The following is an 18734-nucleotide window of genomic DNA, read 5'->3' on the forward strand; positions in this document are numbered from 1 at the left end:
TAGCTGCAGGGTGTGCAGATCCTCAGCACAGGAACAGGTGAGAGCCTCCCTTCCAGCTGGAGCCAGGAGGCACTTTTCAAGCCCATTCTCACTCTTCTCTGCCCTCACTCCCTGGACCCTTCGGGCCACTTCCTGTGCTCTTGGGCTTCAGTTTCCCTCTCTACCAGTGGGGAACTAGACTGTGTGATGTTTCTGGGCTCATCTCTCCACGTAAGACTCCCTTTCCCTGGGCTGCGGGGCTCCACAAAAGTCCTCGGGGACTTCCCTCCCACACACAGGGAAAGGGATGGCCCCACACTGCCCACCCAGGTATGGGCCGTCTGCGGAGCTGGTGTCGGGGAAAGGCAGGGCAGGAAGACAGACCCCAGCTGCCTGTCCAAACCCTGGCTGATGAGAGTAAGGGTAGACTGGACAAACTCTGCCTGGGACTGCTCAGGGCCTCCCAGGCCTCACCCCCAACAGTGAAGTGGTTTTGCTCCTGACTGGCAGCAAGCACAGCAACGAAACAATCCACTATTTTTATCTTCAGATTAATCACCAAAAGGCTAACGCTTCCACCTTCCTTGTGATTAAAAATTAGGAGAACACACTCTATACTGGCTCAGGATAATAAGCAGTCCTGGGAGGGGTATATGAATAATGCATTTCCAGGCTCCAGTCCCACAGCCTCCTCCCCTTACCACCCCAGCCCCAGGCGGTCTGAATGGAGAGTGAGCAGTGCCCTCCCATGCCGGCCACAGCTGCCAGAGCAGCTGGATTTCTATTCAGCCTTCTGGCCCCCAAACACCCCCTCCTCACCCCCACTCCACACCTCCCAGCCCCCACCACACCCACCCCCATCTGGTGTTCAGCGAGGCGAAGGCCAATCAGTAATGCACGGCTGCATGGATAACGGGTGAGCGAGAACCGCTGATTTGGGAAGATGCAATCAGGCCCATTTTGAGGTGGGAGTGTGGGGGGGGCTGTGTGCGCGCGTGTGCCTGACACTCCCACAGCACAGCCCCACTCCATCCTCCACATCTGCACTCACTCCCTCTGATCCCACAGTCCACACACTGCAGGACCCAGGAGGCTTTGGGGAAAGGCCTCCCAGCCTTGCATGGGGCGGAGTGAGCAGTGACTCTGCACACCTGGGAGGGGGAGAGCCGCCCCTCACACTTGCCCGGCATCCATATCCCTGGGAAGCTTTAAAAGTCCGGATGCCTGGGGCTCATCTCCAGTGGTGGGATGTTTGGGTGAGGTGTGGCCTGGCACCAGGGCTTAGAAGCCCTCCACATGGGGGTCCAAGGAGCCATCAGGGTTTTCAAGCCCTCAGACCCAATAGACGTGAGCACTGGGCCCTTTGCAGCCCTCTGCGTGCTTTCACACTGACAGGAGAGAAGGGACCGTCTTCCTTCTTCAGCCCCTGCTGAAGGGACTTCCCATGATTCCAGGCCACCAGCTCTGGCAGAGGCCTGGCAGGAGGGCCCAGGCTTGAGAGGGAGGAGGGCCAGGCAGGACGGGATGAGGCCAATTGTCTCCCAGCCAGGATCCTGATGGGGGTCCAGAGCTGCTGCCCCTGGAGTCAGTAACAGCTTCTGCAAGCCGCTGTCAGTGTTGGACTAGACCTCTCTCAGTCTGAAGGTTTGCTGCTTGGGGTACCTCTAACCCTAACCCTGCCCCCAAGGGAAGTCTCCTGCCCCTCCTGGAGCTTGCAGAGAGGCCTGGGTGGACCAAGAGAGGGGCAGAAGGGCGGGCTAAGGCTGGAAGGCGGAACCTGCTCTGCCAGACTGGCCTGGGGCTGACCATTCAGTTCTGAGCCTCCCCAGCCTCAAGACTCGAGCTCAAAAGCTTGCCCAGGCCCTGGAGGAAAAGCTCAGCTCTGTCTGGCAATCAGGAACAAGACCCTTGGTGCTCCGTCACCCTCGCCTTCTGTTGAGCACACATGTAGCTCACGCCGCTGCTGTGTCCAGAGGCCTGGAGCCCCTCTGAGCCTCCAGAGCTGGCTGACTCAGCCCCTGGAATGGCTCTGCTCCTTCTGTAACTTGCCCAGAAAACAGTAGGGGCCTGAGACCCTCCGTGTGCCCTCATGAGTACAGCGTGAGTGCCAGAAGAGGCCCTGTATCCCTAGACAGCCACTCCACTGCTCTGGGCCTCTTCTCCAAACAGTGATTCGCCCACCCTCACCCCACACCCGCATCCCAACTGCCCACCCTACACCCTGCGGTCTCTATGGGATGCGGGGGTGGAGGGGCTCACTGGAACCAGCAGATTATCTGTGGAGCTCCCACCAGCCACAGGCCCCATTCTGGATGCCCCTTGCCTCCAGGTGGCCAACCACACTACAAATGCAGTGAGGAAACCACACCAGAAGATACTCGTTCCAACTCTGGGATAGGGCTGGAGCACTCTGCAAATGTGAGGGTTGGCACAGCCCTCTGGAACCCTGTCACCTGCCTCTGCCAGGGTGGGGGTCCAGCCTGGCTCTGCCACTCCTTCTCCATATGACCTTGGACAAGTCACTTAATCCTGCTAGGCCTCAGTTTCTAGATCTGTACAACTGGGGCAATCATTATAATGTCAACAGATATGACAGGGCTTTGTTTAACACAAGAAGAAAAAAAAGAAAGTACAAGGCCTGGCCGGTGGCTCATGGCTATAATCCTAGCACTGTAGGAGGCTGAGGCAGGTGCATTGCTTGAGCTCAAGAATTCAAGCCCAGCCTGAGCAAGAGTGAGACCCCGATTCTACGAAAAATAGAAAAACTATTCAGGCATTGTGGTGGGTGCCTGTGGCCCCACCTATTTAGGAGGCTGAGGCAGAAGGATTCCTCAAGCCCAAGAGTTTGAGGTTGCTGTGAGCTATGACACCACAGCAATCTACCCAGGGCGACAGAGTGAGACTGTCTCAAAAAAAAAAAAAAATGAAAGAAAAGAAAGCGCAGGCATCATCTAGGCCCCCCACGTGTGCTGTCACCCTCTTGCTGAGCAGGCCCGTGACGCTGACCCAGCCTCCCTCTACAGTGCACAAGCAGTGTGTGTGTCAGGGCTCACTGCTGCTGCACGCTACTGTGGTAATGCATGGGGATTGCACATTTTATTAAAGTGTGGTAACATTAAATATAAAGTATGGTTATATTAAAGTATGCCAGGGGCTGATCTCTCTGCTCCTCTCCCACAGTGCCACCTGATGACCCCATCATCCTTGGGGGGCCAGTGATCAGCCTGCGGGCGGGGGACCCCCTCAACCTCACCTGCCATGCAGACAATGCCAAGCCCGCGGCCTCCATCATCTGGCTACGAAAGGGAGAAGTCATCAATGGAGCCACCTACTCCAAGGTGCGGTGCAGTGGGCAGATGGAGAGGGGGGAGGGGCACAGTGGAGGGGCGGTGGGGAAGGAACCCACCCTGCCTCTACTCATGTGTTTCTGTCAACTGTTTGTTTCTCTGCATCTTCTTCTCTCTCATGCTATGGCTGCCCTCCTCATCTATATGTATGTCCCTCTTTGACCTTTTCTGTCTCTCTGCTCGATTCTCCATCAACCCCCAGGGTAACTTCTGGGCTTGGTAAAGACCCCAAGAATGGAGTGTGGTCCAAAGAGAAGACTCAGGGACAGAAGTAGCCAGGGCTTAGGGTCTGAATATTTGCATCCCTCCCAAATTCATAAGTTGCCATCCTACCTACAAGGTAACAGCCTTAGGAGGAAGGACCTAAGGGAGGTGATTGGGTCATGGGGTGGGGCCCTTATGAGTAGGATTAGTACCCTTAAGGAGGAGGCCGGAAGAGCCCGTTCCCCAGGTGAGGAGGCAGTGAGAAGAGGGCCATCTATGGCAGGCGCCAGCGCTCACCAGACCCTGTCTGCCTTGGTCTTGTGCTCCCCAGCCTCCGGGATGTTAAGAAATAAATCCCTGTGGTTTACAAGCTGCCCATCTTGCAGCATTTTGTTATAGTAGTCCAAATGAGCTAAGATAGATGCCCAGTTAAATTTGCATTTCAGAAAAAAAATTAATAACTTTTAAGTATTGATATGTTCCAAATATTGCCTAGAACACACTTTTAGGCCATACTTACACAAAAAAATTATCCTTTGTCTGAAATGCAAATGTAATTGCCCCTGCTTTATTTTTATTTGCTTAATCTGGCCTCCTTTCCAGGACTGCCAGGTGAGGTTACTCATGTCTCGCCCCACTCAAGGCACCTGGTTCAGGGGCCAGGGACGGCCGCTGTGGGTACCAAGGAGAGCTTTTCTCTAATTCACACAACATGCCATAGGCTGGAAGTGCCCCAGAATGGCCTCTGTACTAATCATGTTTTTTATTTTCTATATTTTATGATGCTTTGACATCTTAGGGCCTTGTAGGCCCAGGGAGAGACCAGAACTGACTAATTCCTAGAGACGGCAATTTGCCTGTAAGCATGCCTTTGACATCCAGGCTCCACAGCCTCCTTTCATCAGACCCCCCCAAATCTCCCCAAGGCCACACATCAGACAACTACAGGCCACCCCTTTAGCCCAGAGCCCACAGATACTATTCAAACTACCCAGTCCTAAACCCTCTCAACTTTATACCCTGCCTCTCCTGTTCTTTCCCACCCAAACCACACACCATCCCCTCACTCCCTCAGCCCCCTACGGACCCCAGGTCATCCAGGTGTGGCCCTAGGTGACGTGGCATGCCCTTGCCTCTTGGGAACTGTGAGTAACAAACTGTCTTTTCAGGGGTAGCGATGTCCCTTACCCACGGGCCCCACTATACCTGTATAAAAACAAAATCCTAGGCACATTTTGAAACAGCCCCGCTAAACTCCCCTTAAGGAGATTGCAGAGGCCCAGGTGGCGTTTACACACTGCAGAGCCTTTGAGATAAGTAAGGCCTTATAGGTCAGCTGGGCCAACCTCTATAGAAAATTGAGGCCTGACAGGGCAGTGGGAGCGGGCAGTGCTCTCTGAGGCCCAGCCCTCTGCCTCAGACAGGTGGCAGCTCAGAGGGCACCACTTAACCATATGGAGCCCAGGGCAACTGGAGGGTTGTACAGCTGGAGGGTTTCCCCCACAGACCACAGCCCTCCTCAGCTCCGAGGCCCTCCTCCCTCCACTTACACCACCCTGGAAAGATAAGCGGGTCTTTGGTCTCTCCAGGATGTAGCAAGTGGAGGATGTGAGGTGAGCCCACCCTGTTCTAAGGGTGTGTTCTTCCTGCTCAAACTGACTGTCCTGCCCAGGGGTCAGCCCAGGGCTGACAGACAAAGCACCCGGAGCCTGGAGCCAAAATCCTAGGCAAACACCTTCTCTCAGCATAAGTCCCTCCAGAGGAAGGCTGCCTCTCAAGAGGAAAATCCCCCCAGGTCCTGAAGCCACCCTGTTGTGTTCTGAAATACAAAAATACTACACGGGGAGCAGATCATCCAGAGGAGGAGGGGAGGAAATGAGGGTATCCCTTCCTGTGTGGGTGCCTGTCCTGTCCTCCCACAGAGGACACACCTGCCCTGGTGAAGAGGAAGGTCACGGTCATCCTCCCAGACCTGTCCTTCAAAGAGCCTGGCCCAGTACAACTGGAGACCAGGGCAGCAGAGGCCACCGTTCACCCTCTGCTCCACGTGTCCACACTCCTGGTGCTCCAAGAGGGGTAGCATGGGCAGCCTGGGCCTGTGTTCCCTCAGGCAGCTCATTCCCTGGGCCTCTGGCCCCTTATCTGCAAATATTGGGTCAGATGCTCTGGAAAGGTGCCTTCAGCTCTGACAAGCTGCAGGTCTATGACCCACAGGATACTGAGAAGGGTGGGCAATCGGGAAGCCCCTGTCGGGGCTATCAGAGCACACCCTTCCCCAGGGCCCAACCCAGGCTCCCTGCATCCCCAGGAATGAAAGGACCATGATCACAGGCCAGACCCCTCTTCTGATGCCCACAGGCAGGGTAGTCTTGGCTGGGATTTGCATGGGGAAGGGCAAAGGAGGGGAGGCTGAGATCATGCACAGGTGCACATGTGATCGGAGGGCTCCAGGTCCACAGAAAGACCCACAGTCAGGCCTGGCAGCCCTGGGGTCTGTGGCCCTCCACATCTGTCACCTGCCATGTGGTGGGTCATTAGGTCTATGCACCCCATAGCTGGGCAGCCTGATTTGAATCCAGGCTTTGCCACCTCCCAGCTGTGACCTAACCTTAGATCATGACCTAAACTTGCAGTACCTCAGTGCCTCATCTGTGCAGTGGAAGCACAGCAGGGCCCACTTGGAGAGTGAGTGTGAGGCTGGAGCAGAAGCTCGCCCAGCACAGTATGCCATGCATGGCTGTCCAGAGTGTTGCCTGCCCCGCGGGATCCTCACGGGCCCTCTGCACCTTCTAGATGCGATGTCAGTGTCATCCTGGGTTCAAGCCTGGACTCCATCGCATATTATGGTGACTTAATATCTCTGCCTTGGTTTCCCCAGCTACAAAACAGGGATGATCCTAATCACAGGCACCTGTCAAGTGCGTGACTTAGAAGGAATTATGCACTGAAGGTGCCTGTAAAAAGCAGGGTGAGGCCTCAATCAACGTTAGCTGAAACTGCAGTTCCCCTGCCCCAGAGATCACACAGCTATTTCATTAAAAAGGGCCCAAGCTTAGTGCCTGTAGCTCAAGTGGCTAAGGCGCCAGCCACATACACCAGAGCTGGTGGGTTCAAATCCAGCCCAGGCCCGGCAAACAACAATGACAACTACAACCAAAAAAAAAGTAAAAGTTAGCTGGGTGTTGTGGCAGGCGCCTGTAGTCCCAGCTACTTGGGAGGCTGAGGCAAGAGAATCACTTAAGCTCAAGAGTTTGAGGTTGCTGTGAGCTGTGACTCCACAGCACTCTACCAAGGGTGACATAGTGAGACTCTGTCTCAAAAAATAAATAAATAAATAAATAAAATAAAAAGGGCCCTGGGTCTCAAAGTCTCCAGATTGCTAATCATCCCTTCTCTCTGCTGCTCCCCCATGCATCCTCCCAGAGGACACTAGACCCCCTCCACCCTCCAACCCTCCCCCAGCACAGGCTGCCAATGCTTCTGACACTGCACCTGGGTGCTGGGGGAGGCCGCACTGCTGGGTGCGCTCCAAGGGTGTCTGGCCCCAGGGGCACAAGCAGAGAAAGGCCTCCCTCCAAGTATCTTCCTGGACACCCAGTGCTGGGCCATTTGGGGACAGTGGGGCCCTCCCTTATTCTCCATGTGTCTCTGGGTCTGGCACAGAATGGGGCCACATGTCCTCAACCAGGGGATGAAGGAGGGGCAGGGAAGGGGAGAGAAGAGAGTATGGGTGGGTCCAGAGAGCACCCTTGCCCAGGAAGTCTCCTTCCTGCCCCACCCACTACTCCCCAGGGAGGGGGCCAGGTCTGGCAGGAGGCCACTCGGCCTTAGCATGCACAGTCCAGCCCTTGTCCACCTTGGGGCCTCTTGCCCTCCAGCCTTACCTCTCCCTTCCTCATCTTCAGGCCACCAGCCCCCCACTGCCAGTGCTAAGAGGTGCTCAGGAGGCCTGCTATGAAAGACAAGAGTGCTCACACTCCAGCCCTGCTCCCCACCAGTCACCCTGTCACCCTACACCCCACCTGTCAGCTCAGGCCACAGAGGGGATACAGCCGTCCCTTATTCAATCCAGGTGACATTAAGCCCCCTTGGATCTGCAAGAAGTTATAAAAAGGGGAAACAGAGTGATGATTTAAAAAAAAAAAGGAAGACCCAGCAGGTGCGGGAGGTAAATGGGACAACAGAGGAACAGAGCTGGCCCAGGTTGCCAGGCAATCAGGCCTGCTCAAGGCCTTCCCAGCCTGTCTGCATATAAATGAGCAAACCATATTTAGCTCTAGGGCTAGGGCACCCACCCACTGCATTCCCTCCAGGCTCCCCTTCTCTGAGGGCTCAGCCTGCTCCCCACTACCCAGCTGGGGTCCTGGGGTGTTTGGAAAGAACAGAGCAGCTACCACTGCCCACACTGGACAACTGCACCAAGGGTACCCTCTGTCCCCAGCCTGCCAGGCCACTACTGGAAAATCAGAAATGGATGCTGGCTCCCAGCCCTCAGTGATGGGGCGGTGGGGCTGTTGCACAGACCCCAGCAGCCCTGGAGCAGGCAGTACTCAGGGAGGACCCAGGGTCCACAGGCATGGGAGCGGTCAGTAGACAGAGGCCTGTGAACATACACAGACAGGACAAGGAAGGGGTGGGAACCACTCCGTGGAGGCTCCTGCACTCATGACATGTACACACCGCTGCCTATGCCTGCGTCCCTGGGGGACCTAGAGCCACCATCGTGGTCACATGGGCAGCTCTGGAGGCCTGGAGGCTCGAGTCTGGCAGCACATTAGTGCCCACTGGGCTGGAGGGAGGCCTCAGAGTTGGTGGCCCCAAAAACGTGGGGCCCACTTCCCCTCCAGAGTGCCTTCACATGCTGGTGGAGGGCTCTGACGCAGGAGCTGGGGGCAGTGATGCCCATGGTGTGTCTCTAGAGCCATGTGCACTAAAGGAAAGAGAGACAGAAGGGGGTGGCTGGGAGTGCAGGGAGGCTGTGGTGAGGACCTGAGAATCATGAATGTTGAGCTTCCTGGACAGTGAAGGCCTCCTCCAAGGCCAAGGCTGCAAGGTCCAAAGACTCCACTTGAATATCAGAAAGTGAGGACTGGGGAGACTGATACAAGAGGAATGAAGCAAGAGAAAAGAGAAAGAAGAAAGGAAAGATGAGATCAGAAAGGAATAAGGGAAAGGAAAAGGAGAACAAAAACTGCCCCCCAAGGCCCCCACCCAGGGCTTCACCCTCCCCCAGCAGCCATGGCCCCCACCCAGGGCTTCGCCCTCCCCCAGCAGCCATGGCCCCCACCCAGGGCTTCGCCCTCCCCCAGCAGCCATGGCCCCCACCCAGGGCTCCGCCCTCCCCCAGCAGCCATGGCCCCCCCCCCAAGGCCCCCACCCAGGGCTCCGCCCTCCCCCCAGCAGCCATGGCCCCCACCCAGGGCTCCGCCCTCCCCCCAGCAGCCATGGCCCCCACCCAGGGCTCCGCCCTCCCCCCAGCAGCCATGGCCCCCACCCAGGGCTCCGCCCTCCCCCCCAGCAGCCATGGCCCCCACCCAGGGCTCCGCCCTCCCCCCAGCAGCCATGGCCCCCACCCAGGGCTCCGCCCTCCCCCCAGCAGCCATGGCCCCCACCCAGGGCTCCGCCCTCCCCCCAGCAGCCATGGCCCCCACCCAGGGCTCCGCCCTCCCCCCAGCAGCCATGGCCCCCACCCAGGGCTCCGCCCTCCCCCCAGCAGCCATGGCCCCCACCCAGGGCTCCACCCTCCCCACTGCAGCCATGGCCCCCACCCAGGGCTTCACCCTCCCCACTGCAGCCATGCTGTAGCCGAGCCAGCAGACCAGACCCCTCCCTGGGATACCCGCTGCCCAGTGTGTGGGTCCCACAGCAGGGGCCAGGCACTGTGCTAGGGCCTCCCTGGGGGTGGCACTGGGGCTCCTGCCTGCTTCTGGCTCTTGCCTTGTTTAATGAACACATCTTCCTTTTTCTCTAATTAGGTGGAACAAACAACTTGAACCAGAATTTTTATTTCCCAGAAAAGCACACGCCCGGACCCAGTAAATATGTCGTTAATCATCATTCCAAGGCGGAGAAGCACGCTGAGTGCAGGGAGGAGGGTAGCAGGCAGAGGGCCTAATTAGAGCCAGGCCCTGCTCCCAACCCGTGGCACCCACAGAGCCCTCTCCCCTCCACCGCCCAGAGCCTACCCATTGGTGGGATTCCTGGCAGAGTCAAGCTTATGTAAATGTCCCTTGTTAGCACCAGGAAAAATAAAGGAGATGGAAAGAACAATACTGAGCCCCCTCCCCATCTCCTCTCCTCCTACCCGCGTCTTATTTTCATCCAGGAAATTGTTCTTATTATCGCTTGGCTATTTATAGATGTTGAGGTCTGCCGAAGTGCGCCTAGCTGAGCTGAGGGCAGCGCACTGGTAACACTGGTAACGTGGTGCTGGCTACGGTTCTCTCCTGCTCTGGCTCCGGTCTGGGGGCCCAACGACACCCCTACCCACTTTTGCCACCTCTGGTCTAGCACCTGCCCTGAGGCTCAGGCCCCTTGGCTTTCCACTCTCCTCCAGCCCCCAGCCCTCTGGGAGGGCCCCTCTGCCCAACGCAGGGCCAGCACCCCAAGTCCCAGGGCTCCTGTGGCTGTCTCTAGAGCAGGGTGTGCCCTTCTGGAACAGGCCCTGTTCTTCTGAGGCACAAGTTTTGCCCCTTGTTGAGGAACCAGGTTGGACTGAGGACCCACGAAGCAGCCTGGACATTGCTGCTAACAAGCTCAGTGACCTTGGAGGCTACTTAATCACCCAGTTCTTCCTGCCTGCACTGCCAAGCTAGCAATACCCACACACCAGCATCTCCATGAGCTGTGGCAGAGGGTCGTGGCTCAGGGCTCACCCATTTTTTTTTTTTTTTTTTTTTTGCAGTTTTTGGCCGGGGCTGGGTTTGAACCCTCCACCTCCAGCATATGGGGCCAGCGCCCTACTCCTTTGAGCCATTGCCCAGGGCTGCCCAGGGCTGCCCAGGGCTCACCCATTCTTGAATGCAAATCTGAGCTCCACCCAGCAAGTTCCTGAAGTTCCTGCTCATTTTGAACTCAGTTTTCTCTTTGCTAAATAGAGATAATGCTCCCTCCCTTCCAGGACCCTTGTTACTGCATGGAAGGTTTCAAGGGACTGAAGTCTCAGGGCAAAACAGGACAGTATCCAGCACCCCTCCTCTGGAGGGCATGAAGTCCCTTCCTGGGACCAAAAGTCTCTGAGTACTAGACAGACTCCAATCCCAACCTGGACATGCACCCCATCCCCACCGCACAGCAGACGCTGAGTGTTGGGGAGGCAGCCCTATGGGGGCTGGGTACAGAATGGCACCATGGAGCAATGAGGGCCAGTGGTCTAGGATATGTTAGCCACAGTGAAGGACCACACCCCCGTGCTTAAACAACAGAAATTCATGTTCTCCCGGTCACAGTTGCGGAGGCCAGCAATCTGAATCAAGCTGTCAGCAGGGCGTATGCCATTCATAGGCTCCAGGAAGAACCCTTCCTGCCTCTCCCAGCTCCTTGGCTTGTGACAGCTTCATGTTACTCTCTGCCTCCATCTCCACGTAGCCTCCTCCTCCGGGTCTCTCTGTCTTCTCTTCTGAAAAAGCCACCAGTCATTTGTTTTATGGCCCACTTTAAATCCAGGATGATCTCAACTAGAGAGTCTTAACTAATTACTAATTAATCCTCAACTAATTAACTAATCCACAAAGACCGTGCTTCCAAATAAGGTCACATTCTGGGGTTCCAGGTCAAGAATTAAGGGGATGCCATTCAGCCTAGTGCAAGACCCCAGTACTTGTCTATTTCACCACCAACTTGAAGTTGAGCGTTGACAAGCCCCCTGGCCTCCATCCCCCTCCCTGCTCTCTCACTGCAAATGTGCGATAGCGGCGTCTGTCCTGCTGCAGCTATAAAGAGAGCAGGAAGTAAAATGATTTGGGAAGTTGAAAGGATTTATGTAGGTAAATAATCAAAGGTCAGCGTGCACTGATCCTGTCCACATCACCCCCCACCCTGACCTGACTCTCACATCCTAAACACACCCTCTGCTCACTGATGTTGTCAGGGCCCACCAGCTCCTGCTGCTGCAAAACCTCCCCTGTCTTCTGCAGTCTCCTGAGCAGACTCCCCTCCTCTACCCACGACCCTCCCTTCTTTTTTCTGAGCTGGAGCACCCATGCCAGCCATCACAGCTACAGCGAGTGACAGGAGCTTTCTTGCCCTCTCCCTGTCCCCCAGACCCTGCTCCGGGATGGCAAGCGTGAGAGCATCGTCAGCACCCTCTTCATCTCCCCTGGCGAGGTGGAAAACGGCCAGAGCATCGTGTGCCGTGCCACCAACAAAGCCATCCCTGGCGGGAAGGAGACCTCAGTCACCATTGACATCCAGCGTGAGTACTGAGCAGCCCCGCCCGGCCCACCAGTCCAGGGTGGGAAACACCCGGCAACCTGCTCTAGCCACCTGAAGGCAGAACTCAGTCAGCTCTGTGGATTGGCTGGTCTGTGTGCACCACCAAGAAGGACCCTCTTATCTTTCTCATCATCCTGGGAAGCAACCTCGCAGATGAGGGTCTTTTGCAAAAGGGCATCTTTTAAGCCACATTTTGACACCTGTAGAAGAGGGAGTGTCCACTAGACCCAAGAGGAAGCAGGAGTGGAGAGGCTGGACTGAAGGGCCCTCAGGCCCCAGGATGGGCACATAGCACTGTGCCTCATAGACAGGCGTTGTCACCCTCACGAAGGTGGGCCAAGGGGACAGAAGGAAGAGAAGGAAGGGTGATATTTAATGCACACTTTACATGCATTTTCACATTTAATCTTTACAACTGCTTAGAGGAGTATCTGGGGAAACTGAGGCACCAGAATGTTGACTGAGTTGCTCATGGGGGGGTCTCCGAGGCAGGCAGCTTTGCAGAGCTCCCCAGCAACATGCCTCTCCACTCTGTGGGGCCCGTCCCTAGTGGACTCAGTGGATTCAGTCACTGTGATTCATATTAACAATAACAATGCCTTAAAGGTTTACAGCATCACATCCCAAGAGCCACCTAAAAGAGGCCCCTAAATTCCTCCCAAAAGTGTCCCTAAAATGCCTGCCAGCATCAGAGTACCAATAATCACTCAACAAGGTAGTCCCAGAGGCCTCACCCCAGGATTGGGTCGGTGTAGGCTTGATGTACCAGTACTCAGATCCTCCCCTACCCCCCCGCCCCCAGCACGAAGCCACTGTGTCCTGGTGTCCACTTTGGTCATGAGCTCCAAATCACAAGGCTGGAGCCACAGGCTATATTCAAGCTCTCCTTAGCAGTTCTACTCATTTTTAAATCAAATGCATTTAAATGGACCTCTAACAGCCCTGGGTCATCTGTGCTCTAGGGCCCTGGCCTCCACATGGCTCTCCTGGGACCAGGACACCAGAGATGCTGAGTTTTAGGGTTCTACAAGCCCATCTTGGCAGCCAGAGAGCAGAGGCCCCACTCAGTGTCTGGAGTCTGACAGACACATAGGCCCCACACCAGGCCGGCTCCAGGCCTGGCCAGAGCTCACTGCCAGGCCCTCTTGCTGAGTGAGGACTGGAGGAAGGGCCCTAAGTGTGTGCAGCAGAGAGGGCAGGAAGAGGTCGGAAGAGGCAGAGCTGCTGCTCCAGGACACTCTGCTTCACCCCAGGAGAAACTCTCCAGGCAGGAAGAAAGTCCCCACCTCACAGCAGCGCCCCCATGCTCTCAATGCCAGCAGAGGGTCAATTTGCCACAGAATCGTGTCCCAGGAGGGCACTGGGCCTTGCCAGGTCTCTGGACTCTTTCTGGCTTCCTTTCCAAGGACATCCCAGCCACATTAGGAGGAAGGCATCTGGAACAAGGTCAGGGTGAGGCTTGGAACCCCTGCCTAGTTCCTAGGTCAGCCCCATCCAACGCAGTACAGGACAGTAGTTTTGGCCACCACATTTTTCCTACTGTGAATTCTGGCTCTGCTCCTTATTGAGTGACACTGACTTGGCTAGTGAACCTCTCTGTCCCTCAGTTTCTTCATCTGTGCATGCAGGTATAACAATAATGCTCACCTCCTAAGGCTGCCGTGAGGATTAAATGAAAATTATCTGTGTCCAGCCCTAGCACAGTGTCTGATGCATTGGGCACTCTACACCTGTCAGCTGCTTTCAGGACCCATAGTCACAGGTGTGTGGCGGCCACTCCATGGTGTCCCCACAGCCCCGGCAGGAGAGAGGTCTCCATCCATTTGTCCAACCACCGTCTCACCTAGGCTGAAAGTGTTTCTGTGTGCCTGCCAGGCAAAGCATGTGGAATTTTACCTCCCTTTCCCCCCATTCCTCCTTTCCCCTGCCCGTCCTCTCCTCCACTCCTTCCCCTCCCCCCTTCTCCCCCTATTTCTCTTCTCCCTCCTCCATAGACCCATTTGCTCACTCAGTAAGTGTTAAACTGCTTACTGCAGACACCATGGGCTGGCTCAGAGCTGCCTTTACAAACCTGCTCATTTTCTCAGTCAACCAAGAAGCATCCAGACTCAGCAAAAGCACAGTTGTTGTTTGTTTCCCTTGGTCTTTATGTGTTACCCAACGGAAGACAAAGCCCTCAGACTGAGTAATGGGAGAGGAAGTGTAACACCCGCAAAGCCTCCCACATCTGGGCTCTGTGTCCAGATGCCAAGTTCCAAATGGATGTGCTATAAAATCACTGAGTCGTGAAGCTTCTCTCCTACCCCACCCCCTCCTCAATATACTTCCCCAAAAAATGTGCACGAGCACACATGCATGCACATTCACACACATGCCAAAATGCACACCTGTGTGTACATACATGCACATGGACACACATGCACGCACACACACAAATGCACATCTGTGTGTACACATGCACATGCACACACAGGCATGCACATTCACACACATGCCCAAATGCACACCTGTGTGTACACACATGCACACGCACACACATGCACGCACAGGCGCGCGCACATGCAAATGCACATCTGTGTGTACACACATGCACCAATGGACACCCGTGTGCACATGCACGTACATGCACACACATGCACATGCACACACAGGGCACACACAGGGCACTGACCTAAGCACGGACAGACGCAACTGCAGCAGCTGTCCACTAAGAGCTCAGCCCACCAGCCCCGTCACAGTTGTCCTCCTACAAGCCATGCAGCTGACATCACAGATGAGGTTAAAGTCATGCTCAGTAGTTGGATGTGACATAAACTGTTCATGCCACTGCAGCTCAACAAACCCTGGTCTGTCCAGAGAAGAGGAGGGGTAACAGAGGCCCAGGCACCTCTAATCTGGGTGAGTGTGGAGCCCTCATGAGACCCTTCAGGACAGGAGCAAGGACGATTCAAGGGAAGGCGCAGCAGAGGAGCCTGTCGGGGTGATCAGATGCGTGCCTCCACCATGTACGCTCTGGCTCCCTGCCTCCCAAAGCTTCATCACTTGGCAGAGCACATACAGGTCAGGGGCACGGCCCCAGAACAGCTCTGTGGCATCTGTGACAGGGCTCCAGAGTCTGTCAAACTGGCACCTCCTTGAAAAAGAGTTGAGTCAAGGGCTCCACCTCACAGCAGTGGACGTCACGGTGTGTGGACATGGACCAGCCACATGTTGGGATCCAGACAGAAGTTCCCAAGTTCCTATGCCTCGGGAATACACTTCTACCCCAGCAAGATGCAAACTCCTCCCTGGCACCCATGGTCTCCAGGAAGGGTCCCACCAACACCCACCTTGGCTTGTGAGCCCTGGATACAAAGAGAGCTGGGACTCTCAGCCTGAATGCTGGTGGGCAGCTGCGGGGGAGGCTTGGAGTTTGAAGTGGTTGCAGCTCTTCTGGGAGGTTTTTTGGGGGGAGATCTCCTGGATGCTCCTCACCATACATGTCACATCTTCATGACCACTTGAATTATGCTTTAGAAACCGAGATTGAGATCACCTCTCACCTCCCTAGTAATTCTCCAGGAAGGGGCAGCAGGCTGGCTGCACCAGCAGCGACGCTTCTGAATTGTGTGTGGTTCCCCATTTGGAACTAGCAGATATGTGGGGAGGATGGACTCCCTGGTATTGTCAGCCACCTGCTGCTCAGGAAACAGACACCAGTGCAGCCCCAAGGCCATCACCCTGGCCCAGGCCCTATCCATCCTGAGCACCAGCCAGCAGAGTGTGGCCAAGCAGCCAAACAATCCCAACTCAAGGCAGGGTAGTCTCGGGCCACAGCTGCAAGGCTGGGCATGACTCCCCAAGGTCTCAGCCAGGAGCTCAGACTGGCAGGTAGAGTCTGAGCCCTCTGCAGTGCTCCTCCTGGGGTCAGCATTCTTCCTTCCTCTGAGAAACTGGCTTCCTTACTTCTTTTATAAAAGATGGGCTGAACCCTGGAAAGTCCTGAGCTTCCAGCAATCTCCTCTGCTTATTGGTGGGGTCTGGCCCTGGCTGGGCCCTGAGGTCCAGGCTGCCCTCCTAAGTCAGCAGGACAGGACAGAAAGGGCTCCTCTCCCTCCCGCTATGTGGATTCCCAGGGATGCCAAGCAGCAGAGTGATGTCAGCCTCCAGAGGCCAGGAGCTGCTGTCCCTGAGCTCAGCTGGACTGGGCCAATGCCAGGCCACCGGGCTGCTGGCCACCCCCCATCTCTGCTGCAGACCCTCGAGCTCCACCTTTACATTTCACAGTTCTGTTCTTTCTGGTTTCTCTGTTCTGTTTATTCGATTTGGTCTTTCTCCCCAACATTGTCATTTTCCCTCTGTGTGTGCTGGTTTCCCTGGGTCACATCTGCCTTCTGTCTAAAATTCTGGTCTGATTACATGTCTCTGCATATATGTCAGTCTCTGTGTCGGTCTGTCTGTCCCGTTCCATCGCTCTGCTCTCTGCTTCTCTAGGCCTCAGCCTCCTCCTCTCACTCCCTGCATGTCTCGGTCTGTATGTGTCTGTCCCCTCTCTCATCTCTTTGTGCGTCTCTCTGTCTCTCTATCTCTGTCTCTCTCTCTCTGATCTCTCTCTCTGACCTTTCTCTATCTCTTTCTCTCCCTCTGTCTCTCTCTCGCTCTCCTCCTCCATGGCCCCAGCACTGTCCTCCTCTCTGCCAACCTCCTGCCCCTTCTGCAAAGTGTCTACATGTCTCTGCATCTGTGGTTTCCATCTCCCTCATGCCATTCAGCCCCTCAGAGTCTGGCTTCTTATCATGTTAATGAGAAAGGGAACCCAGCCCAGAATGGAGGTCCTGTGACACCAGTCCCCTCTGTGATACCTGTCAGGCTGAGTGAGATGATCAGGCTAGTGAAAGGGTATAAATACTGCTTTCCGGTTAACAGATGCCCAGACCCTTTATACAGAGAGATAATAAACAGACATTTCAAAGATGGAAAGTTTGTGCTGAAAGGGGCTTAGTGTCCGTGCTCCCCACCCTCTTCCCGCCTCTCCTCCCTAGAGTGGTCTTTAGAGCCCAGAGCTGGAGGACAGGCATGTGCTGGAGCCAGGTGGCCAGACTTCCTGGCTGGTGTCCTTGTGGACAGCAGGCCTGGAGTTCACAGAGGGCCCTGAGCCCACCCCAGAACTGTCTGGATCAGGACCCTCCAGGGACAGTGGCAGCCTCCTCTGCCCCCCCCACCCTCCCCACAACACACAGGACAGTGCTAGCTCTGAGGGTCTCTGGTGGTGGAATCTAATCTCTGACCCTTATTCTCATGTCCCTGTGGTCTCCCTGCCCCATTCTCTTGCTGGCCTACAAGTGACTATCCTCTCCCCGCAGACCCCCCACTTGTCAACCTGTCAGTGGAGCCGCAGCCAGTGCTGGAGGATAATGTCGTCACCTTCCACTGCTCTGCAAAGGCCAACCCAGCAGTCACCCAGTACAGGTGAGAGCCACCGGCCCCACCCTGTGCCTGCTGCAGGGGTGTCACTGGGGTCTGCAGCATGGCCGCAGTGCTACCTGGCTCACAGGAGGTGTCTGCGGGTCCCCCACATGCCCATGAGCCTCCTTGGGGTGCGAATACTCCTTTTCTGTGGGGGCAGCTACAGCTAGAGCAGCTCATTTTCCCTGTTTCTGACAAGAGGCAGAAAGCTGCCCCTGAGAACCAGGGAGGTCAGGCCCTAGGTTCCCCTGGGTAGGGCAGGGTTCCTGGGAGAGCCAGCTATCTCACGGGTACCTGGGAATGTCCCTTGCTCACAACACTGATGACAGTACCACTGTTCTCTGTGTGCCTGTCTCTGCCTCTTGATGAGGCTTCTTGAAGGCAGGAACTGTGATGTCATTGTGGAGGACTGTCAGCTCGTAGCACGCCCCTGGCGTAGGCTAGATAGTTCTTAATGTGTCTGGCTGAGTGAGCAAACACAGCTGCTCCTCTGGCACCTCCCTGCCTGTGCCCCAGATTCCAAGACTCTAGATCCAGGAGACTAAGTGACCCCAGAGGTGCTCAGGGGAGGACTCAGGAACTCGCCTCCTATCAGGTGCATGTGGAACTGGCCACCTAACTGTCCCCATGTGCTCCCCTAACCCAGACTGAACGGGGATGCACAAGGCCACCTCTGTGTGAACCTGGGGTACTTATGCCAAGGATGCTCCTGGCCCTGACCTAGGAGATAAGCCGGCCCAGGGGTATGGGGAAGAGGGCGGGGAGGCAGTGTGGCCCCAGCAATGGGCCAGGAGGTGGCAGAGGCTCAGGCTGGACACGGGGGGTGCTCCCTGCAGCAGGACAACTGGTGGCATGGGCACCAGAAGCCCAGGAGGGCAACGAGCCTCTCCCTGAGGGTATTTTAAAATAGTATGAAACCATCTGTCCATCTAGTTCAACCATTCACTGGACTGACTGGAGACAGAAGGAAAGTCACATGACCGCCAGGGTCCCTTCCAAGCCCAGGACGTCAGGCTCTCTGGAGCCACATGGCCCTGTCAGGTTCAGGGGAATGTCTGCTTTGGCTGGGGCTGGCATCTATTGGAGAGTGACCAAACATGCAGGAGGAAAACCCAGGGAGATGCCATTTCTCTGGGCACCCACCCTGCACCTGCCAGGCCCAGGCTTCTCCATATGAGGTCAGCTTCTCTCCACTACTCCCAGCCCTGCTATGAACACCACGTGTCCAGCTCCCCAGGGCCACCCTTATACCCACCAACACCCCATTCATCCTCCTAGCTGCCCCCAGAGATGAGAGCACAGAACCTCCCACATCCACTGCTCCTC

The 18734-nt window shown here is 55.9% G+C and overlaps 1 protein-coding gene across 2 annotated transcripts in view; it reads left to right on the top strand.

The window, feature by feature from the left end:
- KIRREL3 (kirre like nephrin family adhesion molecule 3) overlaps window positions 1-18734 on the top strand; it is a 494402-nt gene that overhangs the window by 451586 nt on the left and 24082 nt on the right. For both annotated transcript variants that reach the window (XM_053593181.1, XM_053593182.1), the window contains exons 6-8: window positions 3160-3317; window positions 11793-11943; window positions 17306-17411. In XM_053593181.1, the coding sequence (XP_053449156.1) occupies window positions 3160-3317; window positions 11793-11943; window positions 17306-17411 (415 nt within the window). The remainder of the gene's footprint in view (window positions 1-3159; window positions 3318-11792; window positions 11944-17305; window positions 17412-18734) is intronic.

The sequence above is a fragment of the Nycticebus coucang genome, chromosome 6, assembly GCF_027406575.1.
Source record: "Nycticebus coucang isolate mNycCou1 chromosome 6, mNycCou1.pri, whole genome shotgun sequence".
NCBI classification, from domain to species: domain Eukaryota; kingdom Metazoa; phylum Chordata; class Mammalia; order Primates; family Lorisidae; genus Nycticebus; species Nycticebus coucang.